The sequence below is a fragment of the Bos javanicus genome, chromosome 21, assembly GCF_032452875.1.
Source record: "Bos javanicus breed banteng chromosome 21, ARS-OSU_banteng_1.0, whole genome shotgun sequence".
In the NCBI taxonomy this organism is placed as follows: domain Eukaryota; kingdom Metazoa; phylum Chordata; class Mammalia; order Artiodactyla; family Bovidae; genus Bos; species Bos javanicus.
Genome location: NC_083888.1, coordinates 21,988,654 through 22,015,065, shown reverse-complemented (window position 1 = coordinate 22,015,065; position 26,412 = coordinate 21,988,654). Strand labels below are relative to the sequence as shown.

Sequence of the window (26,412 nt, the reverse complement as noted above, 5' to 3'; positions counted from 1 at the left end):
CCAAAAGGACTGAAAACACTGTTACATAATAACTTGTACATGAATGTTCATTAGCAGCATTATTCATAAAACCCAAAAAAGGAGTGAATAATTATTATTTGTTATAATATGGATGGATCTTGAAACTATTATGCTAAGACTATATATTATATGATTCCATCGAAATGAAACATCCAAAGGACGCACATCTATGAGACAGAAAGTTGTTGTTTGCTTGGAATGGAAGGACTACAAATATAGAGTTTCTTTCTTATGGGTGATGAAAATACTCTAAAATTGATCATTGTAACTGATTGTAAAACTTTGTGAATATAATAAAAACCACTGAATAGGACACTTTAAATGGGTGAATAGGATGGTACATGAATTACATCTGAATAAAAGCTGTCGCAAAAAATACACTAATAGCTGAAGATCTTAAGTACAACGAATACTATGTCAGTGTGCATATCTTCTGCGTTCAACCACAGGTCACTGAAAACATTAATGTTAGTATCTTCAGTAATCCTAGCTGCATCATTTCGTCTGACCTTTCTTATAAAAAGGCTTGATAAACTACTTTTAAGACATTACATTGCTTTTTACTCTTACAGAAGAAGGTAAAGTATTTAATTAAAGTACAAAAAATACTATTAATCCATCTGCGTTACTGAAAACTTCTTGGATTCAAGATTCAAATACAGGGACTTTCTTGGTGGTACAGTGGTTAAGAATCTGCCTTCCAATGTAGGGGGACACGGGTTTGATCCCTGAGTGGGGAAGATCCCACATGCTATGGGGCAACTAAATCCACAATGCAGCCAAATAAATCAATATATTTTTTTAAAATTCAAGTACAAAAATTAAAGTATTGATTGCTATTGGATTCAATTTGATCTTGAAATAAGCAGCATACATTTAAGTCAAAATTAGAAAGGTATTTTCAAGTGTTATGAATACTGCAAAACAGCCGAGAATGCTGCCAAGCAATGCTCTTTCTAACGTGGTGGCAAGGGCTCTGTATAACCCCATCTCTGGGTTGTTTTCTTCCCATCTATGTTAGCATCTCCATTCTCCCTAACACATAAAAGAAATTAGTCTATATTTGAAAGTGGTTATCCCAAGAGACGGAGAAAGCAATGGCACCCCACTCCAGTACTCTTGCCTGGAAAATCCCATGGACGGAGGAGCCTGGAAGGCTGCAGTCCATGGGGTCGATAAGAGTCAGACAGGACTAAGCAACTTCACTTTCACTTTTCACTGTCATCCATTGGAGAAGGAAATGGCAACCCACTCCAGTGTTCTTGCCTGGAGAATCCCAGGGACGGGGAGCCTGGTGGGCTGCCGTCTATGGGGTCGCACAGAGTCGGACACGACTGAAGCGACTGAGCAGCAAAAGCAGCAGCATCCCAGGAGAGAAACCTGGAAGTGATCACTAACCACTCCCCATCCCTCACCCTGGTATATAAGCCATCCTCAAGCCTTAATGCTTCTACTTTATCTCTCTCAGGTTTTCCTTCTATCCTCACAGCCATGCCTTAGCTGGATCCCTCAGTGTCTCATCGGAATTGTCACACGACCAGTCTCTAGTCTCTCACCTCTAATACACATATCAGCTTTCCAGAATGATATTTCTAAAACACAGATCTGGCTGGATCACTCCCCTGCTGCAAATCTTTCCATCGCTCCTCACTATCCCCAGGAACACAGTCCAGATGCCTGCCAAAGAACACAAGGTCTTGCGTGGCCCGGCCCCTACCAACCCCCTTGTCTCACTGCTCACCCTTCCTCCAGTTCATCATGACCTACACCATGTTTATCCTTCCTAAGAGTTTTCTGTGTGTGCTGGCACCCTTGCCTTTGCTCTTGCCAGATAGGCTCGCCTCCTTTCTTCTACCTAAAAATCTCCTCCTATCTTCTCTATGAAGCTTTCCTGACCATTCCTCAAATATAGGACTTAACCACTCTGAATCATAAGTACCTGCATGCATGTTTGTAAGCCATCATATTAAAGCCACCTTGAGCGCAGATGGATTTTAACCATCTTTGTGTCTTGAGTGTTTGGCACAAGGCTAAAGACAATAGTAAGAACTCAGAAAAAGTTTATTAAATGAACTGTGCTCAGTTGCTCAGTCATGTCCAACTCTTTGCAACCCCATGGACTATAGGCCACCAGTCTCCTCTGGCGGTTTCCCAGGGAAGGGAAAATGGGTTTCCCCAGGCAAGGATACTGGAGTGGGTTGCCATTCCCTTCTTCAGGGGATACTCCTGACCCAGGGATTGAACCCATGTCTCTTGCGTCATCTGCATTGGCAGGCGTATTCTTTACCATTGGGCCATCTAGGAAGCCCATTAAGTGAACTAAATCAAAATTTAACACCAAAGAGAAGAAAACTTTAATAAATTTGGGCAAAATTAAATTTCTGAAGCAAAAATGATCAAAAAACATAAAATGTAGAAACTCCCAAGCAAGTAAACCAGTAAAGAGACCTGATTGGGTCAATGTAAAATTACAGATCAATGAGTTTTAGAAGGAGTATTCACTCTCATTTTGATCTTTTTTCTGAAAATGACTTCTTGCTTATATTCGTTTAACACCATAGAAATAGATCAGTTTAAAATAGCTTTCTCTTGGTTTTACCATGAAGCTGATCATTTTTTCCATTCTCAGGTCTTACTTCTCACAAACTGACAAAAACTAATCAACACAAAGATACAAGTCCTTTGACTCTGACAGCTTGCCATTTGTTCAGAATTGAGAATATTTGAAAATACCAAAATTTGCAAATTTCTTATTGAAATAATACCTTAAAATTAATATGCCAACCATAATAACTTTCTGAGCAAATTTATATACCTTTAAAAATCAAACTGACAAAGTGAATGTTGCTGCTGCTGCTAAGTCACTTCAGTTGTGTCCGACTCTGTGTGACCCCATAGACGGCAGCCCACCAGGCTCCCCTGTCCCTGGGATTCTCTAGGCAAGAACACTGGAGTGAGTTGCCATTTCCTTCTCCAAAAGTGAATGTTAGGTATAGCCTAATATCCCCAATACCTTCCTCTTTAAAGCTTTTCTCTTTTTTTCATCTTTTGGCCACACTGCGCCACTCACAGCATGTGGGATCTTAGTTCCCCAACCAGGGATCAAACCTGTGTCCCCTGAAGTAGAAGCTCAGAGTCTTAACCACTGAATGGCCAGGGATGTCCCAAAGCTTTTTTTTTTCCCCCCAATGTTTAACTTTTTAACTCCTTGTTCTTTTCCTTGCTCTTCTGGTTCCCTACAAAGTAAAAATGTCTGTCCACATACAAATCAACATTTTTGTCTTATTAAGCTGGAGCCCAGGGCTCATAAGACCAAAACTCAAAATTCCTCTTATAGTTTGGCTATGCCAAAATATGTGGCTTATGGGATCTCAGTTCCCCAGCCGGGGATTGAACTCGGGCCACAGCAACGGAAGTACCCAATCCTAACCACTAGACCACTAGGAAATTCCCAAAACTCCAGTCTGAAATGAGTTATGGTCCAGAAAAAGCAGCAGCCACTGGGCAAGCCCAGGACAACACCCACCTGTAGCCCACCTTGCGGGCATAGTGCAGGCAGTTCTCCTTTACGTGGGTCTGGAAGTAGGCAGAGCGGCAGAGGGCCCCGCACTCCGGACAACAGTAGGGGGACTTGTGGGCGTGGATCCGCTGGTGGGCGCAGAAGCTGCACTGGTTGGGCAGCAGCATCTGGCACACCTGGCAGGTCTAGGAAAGAACATGGAGAGAGTAGTTCAGGCAGGAGCCACAGGCCAGGAGCTCTCAACCAGGCTGCCTGGCTTTCCTAGGACGCTGATAAGAAGGGCCACCACCCCCAACCGTTCTCTCTCCCAACTCTCCTAGGACACTGGTGATACCCCAGCCTCACACAGTGATGACACTGATGCCCTTGCCAGCTTTGCCTCTCACCTTATTAATCAAACGCAGACCTGACCCTATTTCCCCCAAAATCAGTCCTACACGTCTGGCTGTGATCCTGCTCTCTCCTGGCTCAGCAGAGGACCAGCTTTTCCTTTCCGGAGGCCCAAGGCACTTCTTGCATTCTAAAATCTTGCTACACTGCCAGGCCTACCAGGGCCTCTGTCCTGGCTCAGCAGGTTCCAACTCAACACCTTCAGTAAGTTGGCTCAGAGACTCCCAGAGCAGATCTGAGCCCCCCTGGTTAACACTCAGAGGCCTCCATGCAGACCAAGTTTCCATATGCTCAGCCTGTCTGCCCACTCTGGGGTCGGGGGAGCAGTGCCTGGAGCCACAACTGCCCACATCCATCCACAGAGAAGCACAGAACAGGTAGTGGCTTCCTTGTTCTCAGACCCAGGAGAGAACCAGAGGCTGACAAGTCCTCCAGGCCGACTCACAGAAGCTCTCAAACAGGGAGAGTCCAGAAGCCCAGAGGGGAGAGCGAGAGACTGAGCAGGGGCCTATGTGGGGAGAGGCCCCTCATAGTAACACGGGAGCCACTGACCTGGGCTCAGGAGTGCTCAGACTTATAAGCTGTTAGGGAGGCCAGGAAAACATCTGTTTTAAGCAGTGATATCCAGGATGTAGGGCCCTTACAGCACAAACAATCCAGCTTTTTCAACAAAAGAAATGCCAAGGCAAAAAAACAAAAAAGATTGAGGGAAGAGGAATTTACAGATTAAAAGAGACTTAAAAGAAATTTTCAACAACTGCAATGGATAGCCCTTATTTGGATCCTGATCTGAGCAAGCCAAGTGTAAAAAGAAATGAGACAACTGGATATTTTAACCCTAACTTAATGATGACAATACTGAGACATTTGACACTTGATATTAAGATTTGATAATAAGGAATTATTATTAATTTTGAGGTGTGATGATATTATATCTATGGGTTTTTTTTTTAAGGAAAAAACTTTATATTTTTGATATGTATACTGCAATAGATACTATAATGCTAGGATTTGTTTAAAAATAATCCACTGAGGGAGAGAGGATAAGAACACAGATGAAACGAGACAGACCACTGAGTTGGTAAAAAAAAAAAAAAGTATTCTCTGTGACTTTTACAGCACAGTATTTTGACTTACACATCCTTAATATGATATATTCTAAGGATATGAAGAACTGCAAATACACCCTCAACTTTATGTGGTTTCCTAAGGTTAGAATATTGGTCTTGACATTTTGAAATCTGTGCGGATATGTATGTACATGTGTGTGTACAGTAGGAAAATTTTAGGAACCAAGGTTTTCAGTATAAAATCAGTTACATAAAAAGTATAATCTTGGCCTCCCCTGGTAGCTTAGTAGTAAAGAATCTGTCTGCCAATGCAGGAGAGACGGGTTTGATCCCTGATCTGGGAAGATCCCACATGCCACAGAGCAACCAAACCTATGCACAGTAACTTCTGAGCCTGTGCTCTAGAGCCTGGGAACCACAACTACTGGAGCCCTCGGCCTGTGCTCCACGACAAGAGAAGCCACTGCAGTGAGAAGCCCCACTCCCTGCAACTAGACAAAAGCCCGTGCAGCAACAAAGACCCAGCACAACCAAAAATAGTAAGATTCAAAAAAAAATTTTTTTTTTTAAGTATAATCTTTCATTTCAGTAGCAGTATAAACTCAAGATCTCTCTTTCCTTATTTTAAAACTTTGTATTTCTTAGCTCTGGCCACTGAAAAGGCCTAGAAACATATTCAGCAAAATAAGCATATCTGGTGCCCAGAATGTAGCCTCTAAATATCATTTCTCACTTAAAAAAAAAACAACCATCATGGCCTCTTAAAAAATTGAATGATTCTAGGTTTAGCACAAGAAATGCGCCCAAATCTTGCTGGGGCTCAAAGCAGGGAAGCGTCTGCAGGTTTAATGAGTTCAAGTGAAGGAACACAGGAACACAGGAGCCAGCCTGCCGGGACCCCCACTGACCAAAATGGGGTAATTGAGCATTGAGAACAGTGAGTCACAAATCAAAGCCATACAACAGACTGACAAAAAACAAAAGGACACACACGCACAATACGGACGAAAACCATCAAACCACAAAAGGAAAACGAAAGAAAGGAACAAACAAGAAACAAAATCAACTGGAAAACAAAGGTTTAAAGTGGTAATACACACACTTTATGGTGTACAGTGGTAATACATGTCAATCAATAATTGCCTTAAATGTCAATGGACTAAATGCTCCAATCAAAATATGTGAGAGTGGATTAAAAACAAAACAAGAGCCTACAACATGCTGTCTACAAGAGACCCACTTCAGAGTGAAGGGCACACCAAGATTGAAAGTAGGGGAATGGAAAAAAAGGCGTTTCATGCAGACAGAAATGACATGAAAGTGGAGGAAGCAATACTCAGACAAAAATCCCTTCCAAAATCACATCAAAAACAAAACAAAACTTAGGAGTAAGCCTGACCAAGATGATGAAGGAGACTTACATGCTCAGAACTATAAATATTGATAAAGAAAAGTGAAGATAAAAAGAAACAGAAAGACATGCCATGCTCTTGGATTGGAAGAATTAATATTGTTAAAATGGTCATACTACCCAAAGCAATCTACAGATTTGATGCAATCCTTATCAGGACATTTTTCATACAACTGAAGTAAATAATCCTAAAATTTATATGGCACCATAAGAGAATTGCCAAAGCAACCCTGAGGAATAGGAACAAAGCAGGCGGTTTAACCCTCCAGACTTTAGACAATACTTCTAAGCTAGAGCAATCAGAACAGTGGAGAAACAGACACATGGATCAAGGAAACAGAACAGAGAGCCTGGAAATAAATCCACACATCGACAGTCAATTAATCTTTGACAAATGAGGCAAGACCATACAATGGGGAAAAGCCAGTCTCTTCAGCAAGTCGGCCAGGTGCGTGTAAATCAATGAAGTTAGGACACATCCTCACACTACACACAAAAATGAACTCAAAAGGGCTTAAGGTCTTAAATATGAGACAATAACTCCTAGAAGAGAACACAGGCAAAACATTCTCTGATATAAAGTACAGCGATGTTTTAAGTCAGTCTCCTATGGCAACAGAAATAAAGCAAAACTAAACAAATGGGACCTAATCAAACTCACAAGCTTTTGCACAGCAATAGAAACCATAAACAAAACAAAGACAACTTATGGACTTGGAGAAAATATTTGCAAACAAACAGTGCAACTAACAAGGGCTTAATTTTTAAGATATATAAACAGCTCATACAACTCAATAACAACAACAACAACAAAAGACCCAATCAAAAAACAGGCAGAAGATCTAAATAGACATTTCTCCAAAGAAGACATACAGGTGGCCAACAAGCACAAGATGCTCAACTAACACTAATAATTAGAAAAATGCAAATCGTAACTACAAGGTACCATCACACACCAGCCAGAATGGCCATCATTAAAAAGTCTACAAATAACAAATGTTGGAGAGGATGTGGGAAAAAAGGCACTCTCCTATACTGTTGGTGGGAATGTAAACTGGTACAGCCACTATGAAAAACAGTATGGAGCTTCCTCAAAATGTTAAAAATACAGTAACCATTTGATCCAGCAATTACCACTCCTGGGCATCTATCAGCAAAAAACTTATAATTAAAAAAGATACATGAAAAAAAAAAAAAGATACATGCACCCCAATGTTCATAGCAGCACTATTTACAATAGCAAAGACATGGAAGCAACCTAAGTGTCCCCAGACAGATGAATAGGGTAAAGAAGATGTGGTATGTATGTGTGTACACACACACACACACACACACACACAGAAATACTACTTAGCCATAGAAAATGAAACAATGCCATTTGCAGCAATATGGATGGGCCTAGAGATTATCATACTAAATGAAGCAAGTCAGAAAGAGACAAACACCGTATGGTATCACTTATATGTGGAATCTAAAATATGATACAACTGAACTTTATTTACGAAACAGACTCACAGACACAGAGAATAGGTTTGTGGTTGCCAAAGGGGAGAAGGGGTGAGGGAGGGATGTATTGGGAGCTTGAGATTAGCAGATACAAACTATTATATACAGAGAAAGGATAAACAGCAAGGTCCTACTGTATACCACAGGGAGTTATATTCAATGTCCTGTAATAAACCATAATGGAAAAGAAAAAACAAGAATGATTGAACATATAAATATATAAATAAATATAAAAATAAATATATAGAAACCAATGAGCTTATTATAACACTAACACTAAATAATAGAGGAGGTCACCTCATACCGATTAGGGTGGCTATGATAAAAAAAAAAAAAAAAAAAAGATGCACTATTGGTGGGAATGTAAAATAGTACAGTCCCTGTAGGAAAAAACAGTATGGGGGTTCCCTGAAAAATTTTAAATAGAATTACCATATGATCCAGCAATTCTACTTCTGGATATATACCCAAAGGAATTGATATGGTACAGAACAGGGAATATAGATGATATTTTACAGTAACTATAAATGGACTCTAACTTTTTTGTACAGCAACTATAATTCCATAAAATGAAATACTTGATCACACACAAAGAACTGAAAAGCTATTTGGATACCATGCTTGGTCTTCCCAGGTGCACTAGCGGTGAAGAACCCGCCTGCCAATGCAGGAGACGTGAAAGATGCAGGTTCATTCCCTGGGTCGGGAAGCTCCCCTGGAGGAGGGCATGGCAGCCCACTCCAGTATTCTTGCCTGCAGAATCCCATGGGCAGAGGAGCCTGGCCGGCTACAGTCCCTAGCGTCGTAGAGTCGGACACGACTGAATCCACTTAGCACACATGCACATAGCGTGTTCACAGCAGCATTATTCATAATACAACTAGAAGCAACACAGTGTCCACCAATGAGTGAGTGGATAAACAAAAGGTGGGGCATACAACAACAGGATATTATTCAGTCTCAAAAAATAAAGGAAATTTGTCAAACCCTGGAACATGGATGAATCTTAAAGATATACTAAATGAAATGAGTCCTTCAGAAAAAGACAAACACTGTATGATTCCATTTTCTAGAAATTTGATTATTCTAGTCAAATTCATAGAAACAGAAGGTAGCATGTGGTTACCACGGGGAAGGAGTGGGGAGAATAGGGACTTGTATTTAATGGGTTTAGAGTTTCAGTTTTGCAAGATGAAGAGTTTTGGAAATTGATGGCACAACAATGTGAACCTTCTTAACTCCACTAAACTGTACATTTAAAATTTTATGTTATGTGTATTTTATCACAACTTTTAAAACTATTAGAGGAGGGACTCTTAAAACACCATTTAGGATTGCCGGGGCATCCATTCACTACTGTGAAAACTATTAACTGAGGGAAACAAACTTATCCAATTTTTCAACATAAACTACATTTCAGGGTAACCTAAAAGCCCTCAAAGGAAGCGGGGAAGATATTTTACACAGAATTCCAGCTGATAAATGAGAATAATAAAATTTACCACACCCTCGCACAACTCCTAATAAAATCACTGACTCAAGCAGCAATTATTAATGGTAAAAAGACAGGGAATTTTCTAAGAAAAGGATCAGAACATCACTAGCCTAAACTCAATGATGAAGTTTAGCATCATTAAAACTGAGACAATCAAGAACTCTGGGCCTCCCTGAAGTAAGGAATTATGAAGAACACAGTACTCCCACTCCTCAACACTGAACCTAAATCTAATCAAGTCGTCACTGCTAACGTCTAGTCTATAGATAAAATATTGGGTACAGAACAACAAATTTTATTGTCTGGGGAAGCAATCAGCCGAACTCAAAATTATCCTGAAAAAGCCTCAGGAAGCAATCAGTCAAACCCAGAACAGTCCTGGAAAATTCTTAGGACACATGACCCAGTTTCTTCACTACAGTGATGATGTGAAAAATCACTGGGTGATTTTTGGGTGGAGCAGGAAGAGGTACTGCTCTAGATTGAGAAATATTTAAAAGCTGGAACAAACAAACACAACACGTGGTCCACATTTGGCTCGTGATTCACAATAAGCTCAGCTATAAAAAGACAATTTTGACCCAAAGGGAAAACTTGAATACAGACTTGTATTAAGACAATATTAAGGAATTGTTACTAATTTGGTTAGCTGTTATAATAACGTTATAGTTAAACAAAAGCTTAAAAATAAGAACCTGTATGACACCTGCCCAACAAAGAGGCCTGCAATGTAAGGGAGGACCCCTCCAGCCACTGAAGAGGGAGGGGTTCAGACTCCGGGGAAGAAGTCAAAGGCCCCGAGCACGTTTCCCTGCAGTCCCTCCCCTAGAGTGGAGCCCAGCCTGGGGCTCGGGGACCCCTCTTACGCAGCTCCCACTGGAAGGGAATGACACAGAGAAGATGCAGGACGAGAAGGGTGCCAGCCTGGGATCCTACCTGGACGTCAGCCGGCTCAGATTTTAAAGGGCAGGTGAATAACAGTGTGGGGGGAAAGCAACCATGGGCCCAGGCATCAGACCTCCACTGGCAAAGGTTCTGACCACAGGACCCAGAAGACCCACTCCTGTCCAAGGCAACCATGCTGATGCAGCCCCAGAGGAAATGGACCGGGGGGCCCACACCCCACCTGACTCACCAGGAAGAAATGCAAACCGAAACTGAGAAGGTGAAGATGAGCGGCAACAGACTTGTGCACCATGCGGGCTCCTCCTGGGGGCTGCCCACTGAACTCCACCTCCGGCCTCTAGCCCTGGACCCCCAAGGCTGGACCCCCTCATTCCTAACCACTCCCTGTTCCTCCGGCCACTCTACACTTTCCATACCTGTCTCTCCCCTTCCTCCAAACTCACCCTTGCAGAGCCAACTCAAATGTCATGTCCACAGCACAGGCACCTTCCCTACGCCTGGAACCACGATGAGTCAGTCCCTCGAAGGAACTCTACACAACTGTTCACAAGCGTGTCTTAGCCCCAGTCTTAGCCTGCTCCACACTCCAGCAGTCTGGGTGGGGAGCCCTGCCCTTGCTGAGCCATCCTGAGCTCCTGAAGGAGCTGTGGTCTTCCTCCCACTGGCATCCCTGCTCTCAACACAGAGCCTCCGTGCACACAGGTGCCACTCGGAAGACAAATGCAGAGCTCATCAAGACACCAACAGGTGCATGGGCCACTGTGGCCCTGGCTTAAGGAGGCTTGGTGAGCGGGTGGGCATGGCTAAGCTACGAAGAGAGCCACCTGGAGAAGGGAGATGAGGCCGTCAGGAGGCCTGCTTCTGCAGACGACCTTGCTGACATGGACACCACTGACACACAGGGTGCCAAAGGGTGCTTTCAGCATGGAGTGCCTTAAGACACACACACACTCTCACTCATTAGGATCTCATCACGTGCACACACACATCAAGCATAAACACACACTCATCATGATCTCATCAAGCATAACCAGGAATCGGACCGAGAGATAAGAACAGAGACAAGAGGAGGCCCCAAAGCCTTTGCCTGGGGCCTACTCAAGTAGGCCTACTACTCCTTCCTTCTATAGTCTACTCTCCTTTCTTCCACATCCATCCTCCTACTGGCCCTGCTACGGCTTCCCCAAAGGGATTCTTCAGAAAGAAAGCAGCCATGTCCACTGTGGGGACAACAACCTGGTGAAGATACGGTTCTCAGACATACAGCCTGAGGCACGGGCAGTGACACACAAACCCCTGCCCCCGAGTTCTCGGGCACGTGCAAGGACTACACTGACAGCGGCCAGAGTCCGGGGCATCCAGCAGAGACCTAGCCCTGGCCGGGCAACAGGCCCTCAGCCACTGGAGGGGAGCGGAGTGTCCACAGATACACACCGCAGACCATCAGGGCCTCCCCTCAGCTGCGGGCAGGACGCTTTCTCAGGAAATCCCAAGCACTACACATCCAGGTGGGTGGCTAGCCAGCAAGGCAGGTTCCTCTCCCAGGGCTCTTCCAACGCCCCCACTGCCCTAGATCAGTGAGCCCAGGTATGGGTCTGTGTGAACCCGGGGCCTGACAACTGCCCCAGAGATGGGAGGCGGCCCTGCTCACCAGCCCCTCGGTCTCCTCAGTCGTTCTCTGGAAGTGTGCGGCCATTGCCATGTAGTCTCGCATCTGCTTGTGACACTCCAGGCACTTGATACTGTGCCGGATGAGCCTCACGGGGTCCGGGTAGAGCGGCAAGGCGGGGAGTGGGGTGCTGGCATTGCTGGAAGCCTGGCCGGGCTGGGAGGGGGAGGGGGGCGCCGCGGCGGCTGGCGCCGTGGAGTTCGCAGGGGTGGACACGAACATCTGGTCCGCAGAGATGGGCTTCACAAGCAGCTGAGAGCATTGCATGACGAGCCCCTTGCTCTTGTGGTCGCGGGCGTGCCGGAGCAGGCTGCACTTGTTGAAGAAGAGCAAGGTCTGGGAGCACAGCGTGCACAGCACCTCGATGTGGACGCTCCGCCGGCCGTAGTGCTGGCTCAGGCTCTTCTCTAAGGCGAACGCGTCCCCGCACTCCAGGCAGCAGTAGCCACTGGCCGGCACGTGGATCCTGCTGTCCGCGGGCGGGCTGAGGTTGGGCGCGTAGAGGGGCACGGGGTTGGAGCTGTGGAGGACCTTGTTGAAGACCTCCAGGACCAGCGGGGCAGCCTTCTTCACCTGGTGGACCAGGGGCACTGACATCTGCGTGGGCTGAGGCTGATTCCGCCTCTGCACGGAGGACTTGGCCGTCACTGATGCGGCCACGCTGTGGGGGACCAGGTTCAGGTTGGCCAGGTGCACGGCCTTGGGCAGGAGGTTGGCAGGGGCGGGGGCGGAGGCTGGCGGCGCCGGGCTCTGCTGCGGCTTTCTGCCCGCCAGCGTGCCCGAGGCGGCCCCCTTTTGGCCCCGGGCCCCGGAGCTGAAGCAGGAAGGCGAAGGCTCACTGGCTTTCGCTGTGCACTCCTCCCCTTTCCGGTCACTCTGGGGGCTCCCAGGCTGTGCCCCCACCTCAGCAAAGTGCTCCACCCCAGACAGGGTGGTGGCCTCGTCCTCGGGTGCCTCACTCGGGGCCTCGGCGGTGGCGCTTCCTAACGGTGAGCCAGAGGGGGACTTACTGGGGTCGTCGGGGTCTGGCAGGATCCTCGTGACAGTTCGCTTGATTTCCCCTGAAGACGTCTTGATGGTTTTGATCCTGACTTTGGGGATTGCTGGTGGGGAGCTGGCAGCCACGGAGGGGGAGCCCTTGCTGCTGCTGTCACTGCAGATGCTCCGAGGGCTGTCAGAGGGCTTGATGCTCTTTCGGGTGGCCTCCAGGGGGCTCCGGGGACTCTTTGGTGACTTGGGCATCTTGGGGCTGCCTTTGGAGCCCTCCTTCGCAGGCCCTGAGGGATCCTTCGTGTGGCTGGTCTGATCCTCCTTGGCGACATTGGCCACTCGTTTAGCCTGCAGGGCCACCAAGGCCGCAACACAGGAGGACAGCTTGGAATGAGCTGGCTTGAGGCGCTGCCTTGGGGGGACTGCCGAGCCGGTGCCGAGCTCTGAGGCCAGCCCCTTGGGCTCTCCAATACTGTTGCCGGGATGGCTACTGAAGTCCAGGGCATCCCCAAAGAATCGACTGGCATCCAGTTCCTTGTGCACCTCCAATGCTTTCTGCCCACCTCGCTCGTGCTCCTGCGGACTGCCAAGGGGCAGGGGCTCAGGCTTGGGTTCTTTCTTACAAAAGTGATCAAACATATGCAGCTCCGGGACCGGAAACTTCGTGAGAGCCTCCAGGACAGGGCCCCCCACAGACCCACACCCGGGAGGGGGCGGGAAGTAACTGTCAGAGTGCTTGGGCTTCATCCCAAACCCATTGTCTTTGATGGCGTCCTCGGGCTCTGGGCTGGAGATCGGACTGAACTGGTTAAAAGTTGGTAACGGCTCTGACTTGGAGGCCTCCAGCTTGCCGGGGAAACCCCTGGTACTGTCTCCATTCATGAACGTGGAGTCAAACTTCCCACAGTTGTGGCCTAGACTGTGGGGGTCTGCAGGCAGGTCAGAGCCCCGGAACCCATTGTGCAGGAGGCTGGGGGCGATGTGGTCTTTCTCCGCCTCAAATGACTCCTGGCGGCTGGTGTTCTTGACGATGACACTCACAGCCGGCACATCCGAGGCTGAGCCTGAGTGAGACAAGGACACGTTCTCATCCACACACAAGCCTGGGGGTTTGAGGGGGCTTTCATTCTCCTCACTGGGGGTCTGGATGGCCTCCTTGGCATCAAGGCTGGTGGGGTCTGGGATGTCAAAGGCAGCCAGAAGGTCGTCAAAGTCTGGAGTCTTCATATCCCCCATGGCTGGATGCAGGCAAGGGCTAGAACAGAAACAGAACAGAATTAGTGATGGCCAGATCCCACCAAGGCTCGATCCAACATCATCTTCATTGCATAACCCACTCACTAACACGCGTGCAGCCAGCACGCCCACACACAAATCCCCCACTCTGTGGGAAGCCACACCCCTGAGTTCTACCTCAATAGGTTTCCAAAATGCTGGGGATGCTGGAGGGAGGAGTGGAGAGAAAAGTTAGTACATTGTGACATGCCTGCCTGGTGGGCTCTAAGTATCAAACAGGGAAATTCCTGGCTGGCTACATAACTGAAAATAGGGTACAGTCACATGATACTCCCTCAATTTCTCAGGGAATGTCATCACTCCACAATCAGGCTGCTAAGTCACGTCAGTCGTGTCCGACTCTGTGAGACCCCATAGACAGCAGCCTACCAGGCTCCGCCGTCCCTGGGATTCTCCAGGCAAGAACACTGGAGTGGGTTGCCATTTCCTTCTCCAATGCATGAAAGTGAAAAGTGAAAGTGAAGTGGCTCAGTCATGTCCGACTCTTTGTGACCCCATGGATAGCAGCCTACCAGGCTCCGCCGTCCATGGGATTTTCCAGGCAAGAATACTGGAGTGGGCTGCCATTTCCTTCTCCAGGGGATCTTCCCAACCCAGGGATCGAACCCAGGTCTCCTGCATTGCAGACAGACACTTTACCACCTGAGCCACCAGGGAAGCCCAGACTTGGCTATAATTTCTGCTAATTTACTCTTAGTAATTGATCATCAACTTTGTATAACTTGGTTTTTTGCTGCATGAATTCAATCAAATTCAAAATGGTTTACTATTGCCAGGATTTAAGCTATCTCATAGATAAACTCTAGCCTATTATATCATCCCCAAGTTTTTTTTTTCTCTAGTCAGTGTCTGCTTGATTCCTTAATTTTCACCCCAAATTCATTACTGGTTGGTGAGTGGATCACTAAACCTGAGGGACTGGGTGACTCTCAAAGAAGCACACAGTCACCAAGCTGACCAGGGAACAGTTAAGCCCTCAAGTTTACTTTAATACACAAAGAAAAGAAAATCTACCTGATTTCTTCATGCTTTGGAGAAGCAGAGCTACAAAACTATTGCAAAGGAGGAAACCTGAGGCCTTCCATTAAGAAATTACTAACGCACTCACTTTTAGTTGAGATGTGGGGCTGGCTGGTTCAAACCTGCTGAGAAGAGGAAGAGAAACCCAACCATCTCCCTGGTTCAGCCCATAAATCCTGCATCTGCTGTAGCATCCCAGAGCCTGACATGCTTAAGTGTCTCTTACACCACGCTGGTACTGAAAGCCTTTGTGAATGCTGACCGACACAGCTCTTTCATAAAGCAGAACAGTGGCTACACAGAACCAGATAAGGGGTGAATCCCTGGGCCCAGGAACCCTAATGCCAGAAATTGGTTCTAAGAACAAAAATTCACCCGCAAGTTATATGCAAAAGTGTATGGTATTATTAAAACAACACCAAAAGGAAACACATGCAGACATACAAAGAAATCTAAATGTCCATGGACAAGGAATGGTTAATAGACTATTATGTAATCGTTAAAAACTCCAATTATGAAACCTAGGTAGCAACATGGAAAATCACTTACAGTGTTAAGTTTAAGAAAAGATAAATACAAAAACTATGTCAAACTATAACAATGTAAAACTTTGCATGCATTTGGGACAAGATTGAAAGAAAAAAGTGATTTATGCAGGGTTGTGGGATTACTGGTGGGTTATTTTGTGTGTGCTAGTAGACTCCTTTTATAATTTAAAAAAGGGAAAACATAGGAAAAAAAAGAGGAACACTTAGAATCACAGGGGACCAGTCAGCATAGGTGTATCTATTGCCGCCCCATGGGATCAACAGGCTTGCAGGCTTGATTTCTTGTCCCACCCCACCAAGCCCCAACAAAACACACCTGCCTTCTTAAAGAGTTCTCACAGAACACGAAACAGACTCCTCCCCAATTGGGAAGATGTCTAATTATGGTAGATACTAACAAAGTGAAACCCCAATTATCGTAACAGAATATGAGCTGGCAGAATCACTGAAGAGATGTCAAAGTTTCTGGATAACAAGTGATTATCTCGTGGGACAGAAGTGTTGGAGCCCATAAGTGAGGGGAAGACACTGGGTATGGTGGGAGCACCAGGTCCCGGTACCAAGTAAGCTACTACGCAGGCCAGTCCCAAATGTAAGGAGATACCTGTGTGGTATCTGCTTTACCTTCCACTCCCCAGGGCTCCTCTTCTGTCTAGGAAAACATGGTTGAGGGAGCAGGGTTGAATAGACTGGTCTTTTAAGGGGCTGGGAAAAGCATGTGGGAGAGGAGTGGTGGCAGCTGGCGGGGTGCTTCAAGGGTCAGTGAGGAGCCCGCCACCTTTACCTCTGAATCACAGAGATCCTACGTGAAGTCCTGTTCTCCACACAGAGAAACCTCAGGAATGGGCTGAGAATGGTCAGAGGTCAAAGCAAAAGCTATCTATTGCTAGCAAAACCAGAGCTAATAAATGGTATGGCGGATCTCTATTTAAAACAAACCCCAAAAATTTAACATACCTTTTATGAAAAAGGGGAGAGGAATAGTCTAAAATGTTAAAAATATCTGAACAGATGAAATTTTCTTTCCTTTTTATCTACACTTTAAAATTATTTCCTCAAACTATTTATTTCAAATTTAATTACTTAAGTAATTTTATTACATTATATTTTTAACATTATGAAAAGAAGAAGAAATTAGGCAGGCCAAAAAATTTGAGGAATTTCTTACAGAGAGCTCCAAAAATCATTACTATAAAACTCTTAAAGTATATCTAGCATGACTCAGCAAGGGACTGCCAGCTAGAAAATTGGTGAAGTAACTTAATTAAGATTAAAGGTGTAGTCAAAATAATAAGCTTCAGTTCAGTTTAGTCGCTCAGTCATGTCTGACTCTTTGTGACCCCATGAATTGCAGCACGCCAGGCCTGTCCATCACCAACTCCCGGAGTCCACTCAGACTCACGTCCATCGAGTCAGTGATGCCATCCAGCCATCTCATCCTCTGTCGTCCCCTTCTCCTCCTGCCCCCAATCCCTCCCAGCATCAGAGTCTTTCCCAATGAGTCAACTCTTCGCATGAGGTGGCCAAAGTACTGGAGTTTCAGCTTTAGCATCATTCCTTCCAAAGAAATCCCAGGGTTGATCTCCTTCAGAATGGACTGGTTGGATCTCCTTGCAGTCCAAGGGATTCTCAAGAGTCTTCTCCAACACCACAGTTCAAAAGCATCAATTCTTCGGCGCTCAGCTTTCTTCACAGTCCAACTCTCACATCCATACATGACCACTGGAAAAACCATATCCTTGACTAGACAGACCTTTGTTGGCAAAGTAATGTCTCTGCTTTTGAATATGCTATCTAGGTTGGTCATGACTTTCCTTCCAAGGAGTAAGCATCTTTTAATTTCATGGCTGCAGTCACCATCTGCAGTGATTTTGGAGCCCAAAAAATAAAGTCTGACACTGTTTCCACTATTTGCCCATCTATTTTCCATGAAGTGATGGGACCAGATACCATGATCTTAGTTTTCTGAATGTTGAGCTGTAAGCCAACTTTTTCACTCTCCACTTTCACTTTCATCAAGAGGCTTTTTAGTTCCTCTTCACTTTCTGCCATAAGGGTGGTGTCATCTGCATATCTGAGGTTATTGATATTTCTCCCGGCAATCTTGATTCCAGCTTGTGCTTCTTCCAGCCCAGCGTTTCTCATGATGTACTCTGCATAGAAGTTAAGTAAGCAGGGTGACAATATACAGCCTTGACGTACTCCTTTTCCTATTTGGAACCAGTCTGTTGTTCCATGTCCAGTTCTAACTGTTGCTTCCTGACCTGCATACAGGTTTTTCAAGAGGCAGGTCAGGTGGTCTGGTATGCCCATCTCTTGAAGAATTTTCCACAGTTTATTGTGATCCACACAGTCAAAGGCTTTGGCATAGTCAATAAAGCAGAAGTAGATGTTTTTCTGGAACTCTCTTGCTTTTTCGATGATCCAGTGGATGTTGGCAATTTGATCTCTGGTTCCTCTACCTTTTCTAAACCCAGCTTGAAAATCTGGAAGTTCACGGTTCACATATTGCTGAAGCCTGGCTTGGAGAATTTTGAGCATTATTTTACTAGCGTGTGAGTTGAGGGCAATTGTGTGGTAGTTTGAGCATTCTTTGGCATTGCGTTTCTTTGGGATTGGAATGAAAACTGACCTTTTCCAGTCCTGTGGCCACTGCTGAGTTTTCCAAATTTGCTGGCATATTGAGTGTAGCACTTTCACAGCATCATCTTTCAGGATTTGAAAAAGCTCCACTGGAATTCCATCACCTCCACTAGCTTTGTTCGTAGTGATGCTTTCTAAGGCCCACTTGATTTCACATTCCAGGATGTCTGGCTCTAGGTCAGTGATCACACCATCGTGATTATCTTGGTCGTGAAGATCTTTTTTGTACAGTTCTTCTGTATATTCCTGCCACCTCTTCTTAATATCTACTGCTTCTGTTAGGTCCATACCATTTCTGTCTTTTATTGAGCCCATCTTTGCATGAAATGTTCCCTTGGTATCTCTAATTTTCTTGAAGAGATCTCTAGTCTTTCCCATTCTGTTGTTTTCCTCTATTTCTTTGCATTGGTCCCTGAGGAAGGCTTTCTTATCTCTTCTTGCTATTCTTTGGAACTCTGCATTCAGATGCTTATATCTTTCCTTTTCTCCTTTGCTTTTCGCTAATTTAATTAAGATTAAAGGTGTAGTCAAAATAATAAGCTTCAGCACACACCAATGTCTGCAAACTGTTGCAAGCAGCCAAAGTTGGAAAGAGCAGACCACAAAAGGCTGCCTGCCTGCCTTGCCTTACCTGGGGGCAGGTCTCAGGACACAGGGTGAAGGCTCCTGCCCCAGGGCCACAAATACCAGTCTAGGATCCATGGCCCACCCTGCAGAGCATTCAGTAGAGCTCACCCTAAAGCATCTGAACAAGCCAGATCCAGACGTGGTGACCTAACCCAGTGATCTAGAGCGGCCAATCAGCAGGCAAGGCAGGTTCCTGGGGCTCCGGGGCCTAGGCTGAGAGCCAATCTCCCTTTGAGATGAGATGGTGGAAATGTGCTATGATGCATACAAGTCCCTTGAGGGTGAAGAACAACTTCAGAACTGGCAGACTGACACTGTATCCTCTCAGAATAACTTTCAATTCAGGGAAGATCTGGAAACTAAAAAAATTAATAAAGTGAATATAAAAGTCCCAGCTTTTATTACAGGGTCTACCTGCTGCCCAGGACATTCTGCCAAACTTTTAAGTTAACATCAACTAGATGAGAGGGAGGGAACACCGTGATTTTGAAAGGGCCCTCATCAGGCCTGATTAACCTAGTAGAATTCTTTGGAAGGATAAAAGCAATATAATTATGGCAGAACTAGTAGGCAGAATTTCTAATGCCAAAATTCCACCAGAGAAACCAACAAACTGAATTCCACATTGCTGTGTGTATGTCTGTCTTTATCTGATTGTTGTTTATGGGAAATCATGAACAACAGCATTTTTTTTAAAACTACTGACCAGTTCTGGACTGGAACTTGATAAACTTTCATAAACTTTGATAAGCTTTCATAAACTGCCTAGAATGGTAGTTTCCAACCCATAGGGCACCCAACTTCATATCCACAAACGTGCTTCCAGTGACCAGCCATTAGAAACACCACTACTGGGACTTCCCTGGTGGTGCAGTAGATAAGAATCAGGCTTGATCCCTGGTCCAGAAGAGTCCACAAGGTGCAGGGCAACTGAGTCTGTACACCACCACTGCTGAGCCTGAGCTCCAGGGGCCAGGAGCCACAACCACTGAGCCCACGTGCAGCAACTACAGAAGGCCATGCACCCAGAGCCTGTGCTCTGGAACAAGAGGAGCCACTGCAACTAGAGAGCACCCCCTGCTCACCACAACAAGAGAACACCTGCACAGCAACGAAGACCCAGCACAGCCAAAAATTAGCTAGAAAAAAAAAAAAAACACACACACAAAAAAAAACCCACTACTGAATAAGAGTTCATGAAAAAATTAACTTGAAAACGAGGTATCATATTTAAAATGCTTTCGGAACCAATAATCTAGCAGAAAATACACTAGGCTGTTAGATTCACAAGGGAAGAGGTTTATCTGTCTTGTTCACCACTGCATTTTCCATTAGGCACTCAATAAATATTTATTGAAACAATAAAATGCAACCTTCAAGATTGCAAATGGCCTAAAAGCTGTTCCAGAAATCAAAATGCAAAATTAAAAGACAAGTTCTCAGGAGGCTGTATGAATAGGCAAAATTATGGCAAAGAAGCCTTAGTGAAGGCAAACGTGAAGGAACACTTAGGGAAAAGCAATTCCAATTACACTTTTAGAATAATGGGTTCTGAGCTAAACTGTTCAATAAAGAAGCATCAACTTAGACTGTTCCCTTAAGACATTGTGTTGCATGTCTCATCACAGAAAGCCCAGAAAATACTGGGCAGTATCAGAAAGGACAGTGGAAACAAAATAAAACTCGTGATCCCACCCTTATTCAGAACCACTCCGTGTCCACAGCAAGATGTGCTGTGCAGTTTTGGCTCCCTATCTTAAGAAAGATGTACCAGAATTGGAAAATGTCTCAAAAAATGAGATTGAGTAGATGGAAAAGCTTTCTAATAAGAGCCTAAAAATCAGAGCTCTATTTTATTCTAGAGATGATGGTTTAGGGGCAAGGTGGAGCATAACTGAAGTATAGGTTTATTCACCAAACCTCAAACACTGGAGAGTAGAAGGCTGCATTTTTGCAGTCTGAAGTAAATGAACATATAGGTCCACAACAACGTAATCCATTAGTCAGAAAATATACTGAAATTGTTAAAGGAAAAATACATAAACGTGGTAACATCCACATTTACTGAAATTTAGAAAAAAAAATTTTAATGGCTCTGAGAAACTGAAAACTTGGTGGCCTGTTTTTCTTAACAGCGTTAAGTTCAGAAACAACAGATTAATGAGAGTTCAAAAACAGGACATTAAGTGGGGGAGATGCCCTCCAAATCTAAGAAAAGTCTGTCTCTATTCAGTACAATCTGTCTAATGAGACAAGGCAACAAATAACATCGCAGATTTATAGAACAATGGAAATGAAAGACCACATGATTCAGGAAACACTGGGCCGTGAGACCACAAAGACAAGTTTCTCTGCATCTGCCACTGCTTGCTGGATGAAGACTACAGGGAAGGAAGAAGATATGTGTGTTTTACAACCTGCAGGTGACCTCTTTACGCTGCTGCCCCACATGGTCAAATGTGGTGTAAATACTGACATCATCCATGTTCAATTATTGTTATTAACAGTTAAAGGTTTAAAAGTGAATAAATAGAAGTTACCCTCAGCTTTTTATTTTGGAAGGAGCATCCCAGGGGATAAGAAAGCAAAAAATTACTCAATCTGTATGAAAGCACAGAGAGAGAAAGAGAAAGATTACTTAGCAGATACTAAGAAAGCACTTGGGTTGGTTCCCAGGTGGGAGAACTTCTGAACCAAGATGGAAGCTGGACAAAAGAGAGAATGAGTGAGCAAGCTGCTACTCCCATGACCTGCAGGAATGTCAGTCCGGACGTTCAGAAACTTCAGAAAAAGACATTGCTACTATGGGGCTAGAGATGGTAGCTCAGTGAAACTTTAGCTGGATCAAAGGAAACAGGAAGAACTATCCTTCACCAATTAACTGTGTGAGGATCTTGGGCAAGTCTTGGCTTAATATGTAAAATTAAGCTAACTTGAAGGACCTCTGAGAAACTGAACAGGCTAGGCTACAAATTAAAACTATCAGATTTCTATGTAAAACTTGAATCCTAAAGAAGACAAGCAGACTGTCTACCACATATATACTACTGCCCTCCTCAATACACACCTGAGGCCTCCTTACAGATCTAAGTGACCCCAAGTCATGGCCATTCTGAGTTGGTCAGTGGCCAGCGCTTCATTTCATGAGGCACCTGGTATTCTACTGCTGCTGCTGCTGCTAAGTTGCTTCAGTCGTGTCTGACTCTGTGCAACTCCACAGACGGCAGCCCACCAGGCTCCCCCATCCCTGGGATTCTCAAGGCGAGAACACTGGAGTGGGTTGCCACTTCCTTCTCCAATGCATGAAAGTGAAAAGTGAAAAGTGAAAGTGAAGTCGCTCAGTCGTGTCCGACTCTTAGCGACCCCATGGACAGCAGCCTACCAGGCTCCTCCATCCATGGGATTTTCCAGGCAAGAGTACTGGAGTGGGGTGTCATTGCCTTCTCCCCCTGGTATTCTAATCATTAGCAAAAAACAGCCAGAGAGAGTCTCAGCTGTATACAAGAAAACTGTGCCCCAAAGGACCCACACAAAAACAAGAAAAAGTTCCATTTGTCTCTTTGTCTGGTCTTTGCCAGAATGATTGCTATAAAATGCTTATCTGATCCCGTCTCAAAATCCCATCACCTTCAGAACAGAGCTCAAACTCTTCCCCAGCAGGCAGAATCCATTCCCATCTGCTCTGTGTCCACCACTCCAGCCGCTGCCCAGGGTACCTTTCAGTTACTAGTGGTTCTCCCCAACTTTCTTGTGCCTGTAGGTCAGAGCTCAAGCTGTCCTCCTCACTGGCCCCCAGTATAAACCTGCCCCCTGCCCCCAGAGATCATGCTCCAGGCGCCCTCCTCCTGGACGCCTTCTCCAAAGAGTCTGCCTTTCTCTTGCTCTGTGGCAGCGCTGCCCAGGGGGGTTGGGATCGTGGCCTTTGCCTCGAACACACCTAACACACCTGGCACCCAATGGCATGTGGGCTGTCACTGCCCCCACCCGTCCCAGAACCTTTTCCTGAGGCCCTTCAAACCCTGGCCGACACACCTGTCCCTGCCTGCCCTGCCCAAGGTGTCCCTACTTTCTCCCTCTCTAGGCCCTTCCACCCCCAACCAAAAATTACATTTCCCAGGAAGAGAACTGCAGTGCAAGCATTCTGACAAGACTCACAGGATGTTGGAGCTGAAGTGGACCTCAGGAATGACCTGGTCCAGGGACTTCGGAATACCTGTCTGCAGACCGCTGATGGACCTGCTGCAAAATAATAACACAAGGAGTGACTTTACAACAGAATCCCAGGTTCCACTGTAGCAACTCTGATTCAATGGGCCTGGGACAGATCTCTGCATTGGTTTTTAAAGCTTCCCAGTTGATTCCAGGGCTCTGGGCTAGTACGACCTATTCATTTTATTCATGAAGAACTGAGGCTCAGAAAGAACAGGTTCACCCATCTCATAATGATCCAATGCCAAGACTTCTGTGGGCACCGAGGACACAAAGGGAAGGCCCAGACCCTGTTGCTGAGCGCTGTCCCCGCTACAACCCACTGAAAACACCGCACAGCCACACACCTGTGGGCGCCCCCCCCAAATGCTCATCAAGGGGACACGGGCCTCCTAGGCAAGGGAGGAGGACGCTCTCTGACTGTCCCTGTCAGAAGTCACCCCACCCTCCCTCGTGCTCCTGTTTGTTTCACTTATGGGATAACTGCCTACCTTTATTTCAGTTACTTCAGTAACATGTTCTCTCTTCTGCTTCTTCATAAGCCCCTCAGTAGGCATTCACTACATCATTAATTAATCGGTATCCCTCGATTCAAGACTTAGCTTTCTACCTGGAGAGGCATCTCCAACCTAATGTGGCCAAAATCTAACTCTTGATTTCCTCCTACCTTCTTTCTCACTCAGTAAATGCCAACTCAAGCCTTCCAGATGCTTAGGCCAAACCTCTGCATCCTCAAATCCTCTCTTTCCCCTCATAACCTTCATCTAAATCCATAAGCAAATCCCATCAACTCTACCTTCAAAAATCCAACCATTTCTCAGCACCTCCAATCATCTTCTCCTCTTTCCTGGATTCCCACAAAAGCCTGCTTGCCTGGTCTCTTTGACTCTACTGTTGTTGTTTAGCCATAAGTCGTGTCCAACTCTTTGCAACCCCATGGACTGCAGCCTGCCAGGCTCCTCTATCCATGGGATTCTCCAGGCAAGAATGCTGGAGTGGGTTGCCATGCCCTTCTCTAGGGGATCTTCCCAGCCCAGGGATCAAACCCATGGCTTTTACATTGGCAGGTGGATTCTTTACCACAGAGCCACCAGGGAAGCCCCCTTGCCTCTACTACTCATTTTCAACACAGCAGCCAGAGTGCTGCTTTTAAAACACCCACTAGATCATGTTCCTCCTCTCCTCAAAACCCTTCCAGATTGTCCCATTTCATGCAGAGTAAAGTCGTCTTTACCCTAGCCTACATGCCCAGGATGATCTAACAGTTCTTCAACCATGCAGGGCAAACTCCTGCTCTGAGTCTCTGCATTTACTATTCCTCTGCTTGGGATGTTCCTCCCCTCAGATTTCTGTGGGCTCACTCTTCACTCCCTTCAGGTCTTTATTCAAACAGCACTTTGTGAGGAGCCTTCTGTGACCACTATGCATAAGCTACCAATCCGCAACCTCACCATCAATTTCTGTCCCTTCAGTCTGCTTTTTCTTCATGGCTCTTAAACCATCTGACACATTATATAACTGCCCATCTATTTGTTGTCCATTTATAGGCTCCACTTCGTTTGCTAGACGGTAACCCTGGTTAGAAAGCAGGAACGATGCGACAGTCTTATCTGTCCAGAACTAAGATTGTTCAAGGATAGTACAGATTCCTAAGCAGATTTATTACAAGTCAAGCAGCTGGTAAATTTGCTATGTTATTTGTGTTTAGCTTTTAAAAATCTATTATAAGTAGAGAGACTGAGTGGTGATGGGGCCTTGCCAGGGGGGAGGGTCTGAAGCAGCACTTGTCTATGAATTTGAGGCCTCTGTGGGACTGTTTAAGTTAAATATTTTATTGGTGGAAAGTGCCTACTGGCCACTGTCCCCACAATAAGGTCATCTGTCTTGAGGATGGGATCAGTGTGATGCCAGCGGAGGGGGAAGACTAGCTCTGAGATGATGAGGACATGGGGTGGTCTGGAATCTTAAGAAAAGAGGATACAACTCAGTGACTATACCAAAAATCACTGAATTCATGCACTTTACATGGGGGAATTGTATGTCATGTGAATTACACCTCCATAAAGCTGTTAGATTCTTAGAAAAGACAGAAAGGAAGGAGGATAGAACTGAAAGGAAGCAAGGTTATAAAGGACTATACAGCTGCCAGCAATGATGCAATGGAAACTAGGTGTAGGCAACAAAATTGAAGCAGAAGGACCAAGATGAAAACAGATCCGTTGTGACCAGTACCCCCTTCCTTCCATTACTGAGACAGATCCCAGCAGGAGCAAGTACTGTGAGAAGCCACAAGGGAATGGGACCCAGGGGCTGAGTAAAAGGGAAGACAGGGCTCCTGCTGTCCACACACCATCCTGAGGAGTCCCCACCCACTGAACTTTGTAAAAGCATCATCTCTTGGTAGCAGAGACCCCCAAACTTGGGCAAGAAGCCTCAGACCTACTGGGAACCAAGCATTCACTCCCAGATCAAAAGGTCCCCTCTGGTACCTATGGTGGCTTTGCGTGTGTCACCAATCTCATCTACCACAGGTAAACCAGAGTTCTGGAAATTTAAGGGTTGGGGTGAGGGGCAAATGTGCTGTTAGTCTTGGGGTGTCTCTGCAGCTCCCTAGCTCACTACAGAGTTCGGGAGTCAGAGAGTCAAAGGCCTGGTCAAGGCCGCCTCTCCCAGCTGCTCTGTTCTCACTCCCCATTTCTTCTCCTCACAGCTCCACACAGAAACATATACTCTTCTCCTTCCCCTCCCTCTCATCCCCGACTCCCTCCTCCATGCCCTCTCCATCCCTCCTCTCTCCCTCCTCCTCGCCCCCTCCATCCCTCCGTCCCCTCCTCTCTTCCCCTCCTCTCTCCCTCCTCCACACCCCTCTCCATCCCTCCATCCCCTCCTCTCTTCCCCTCCTCTCTCCCTCCTCCACCCCTCCGTCCCCTCCTCTCTTTCCCTCCTCTCTACCCCCTCCATCCCTCTGTCCCCTCCTCTCTTCCCCTCCTCTCTCCCTACTCCACGCCCCTCTCCATCCCTCCATCCCCTCCTCTCTCCCTCCTCCATGCCCTCTCCATCCCTCCATCCCCTCCTCTCTCCCTCCTCCATG

General features: G+C 45.8%; 1 protein-coding gene across 8 annotated transcripts in view; it reads right to left on the bottom strand.

Annotated features, from left to right (window-relative positions):
• ZNF592 (zinc finger protein 592) overlaps positions 1-26,412 on the bottom strand; it is a 53,549-nt gene that overhangs the window by 11,047 nt on the left and 16,090 nt on the right. For 4 of the 8 annotated variants that reach the window (XM_061394000.1, XM_061393994.1, XM_061393995.1 and 1 more), the window contains exons 3-5: positions 23,268-23,351; positions 11,971-14,233; positions 3,548-3,726 (exon numbers count right to left, since the gene is read on the bottom strand). In XM_061394000.1, coding sequence (XP_061249984.1) covers positions 3,548-3,726; positions 11,971-14,214 — 2,423 coding nt within the window. In that variant the 5' untranslated portion in view covers positions 14,215-14,233; positions 23,268-23,351. The remainder of the gene's footprint in view (positions 1-3,547; positions 3,727-11,970; positions 14,234-23,267; positions 23,352-26,412) is intronic. The other 4 variants (XM_061393999.1, XM_061394002.1, XM_061393996.1 and 1 more) reach the window with 2 other exon arrangements.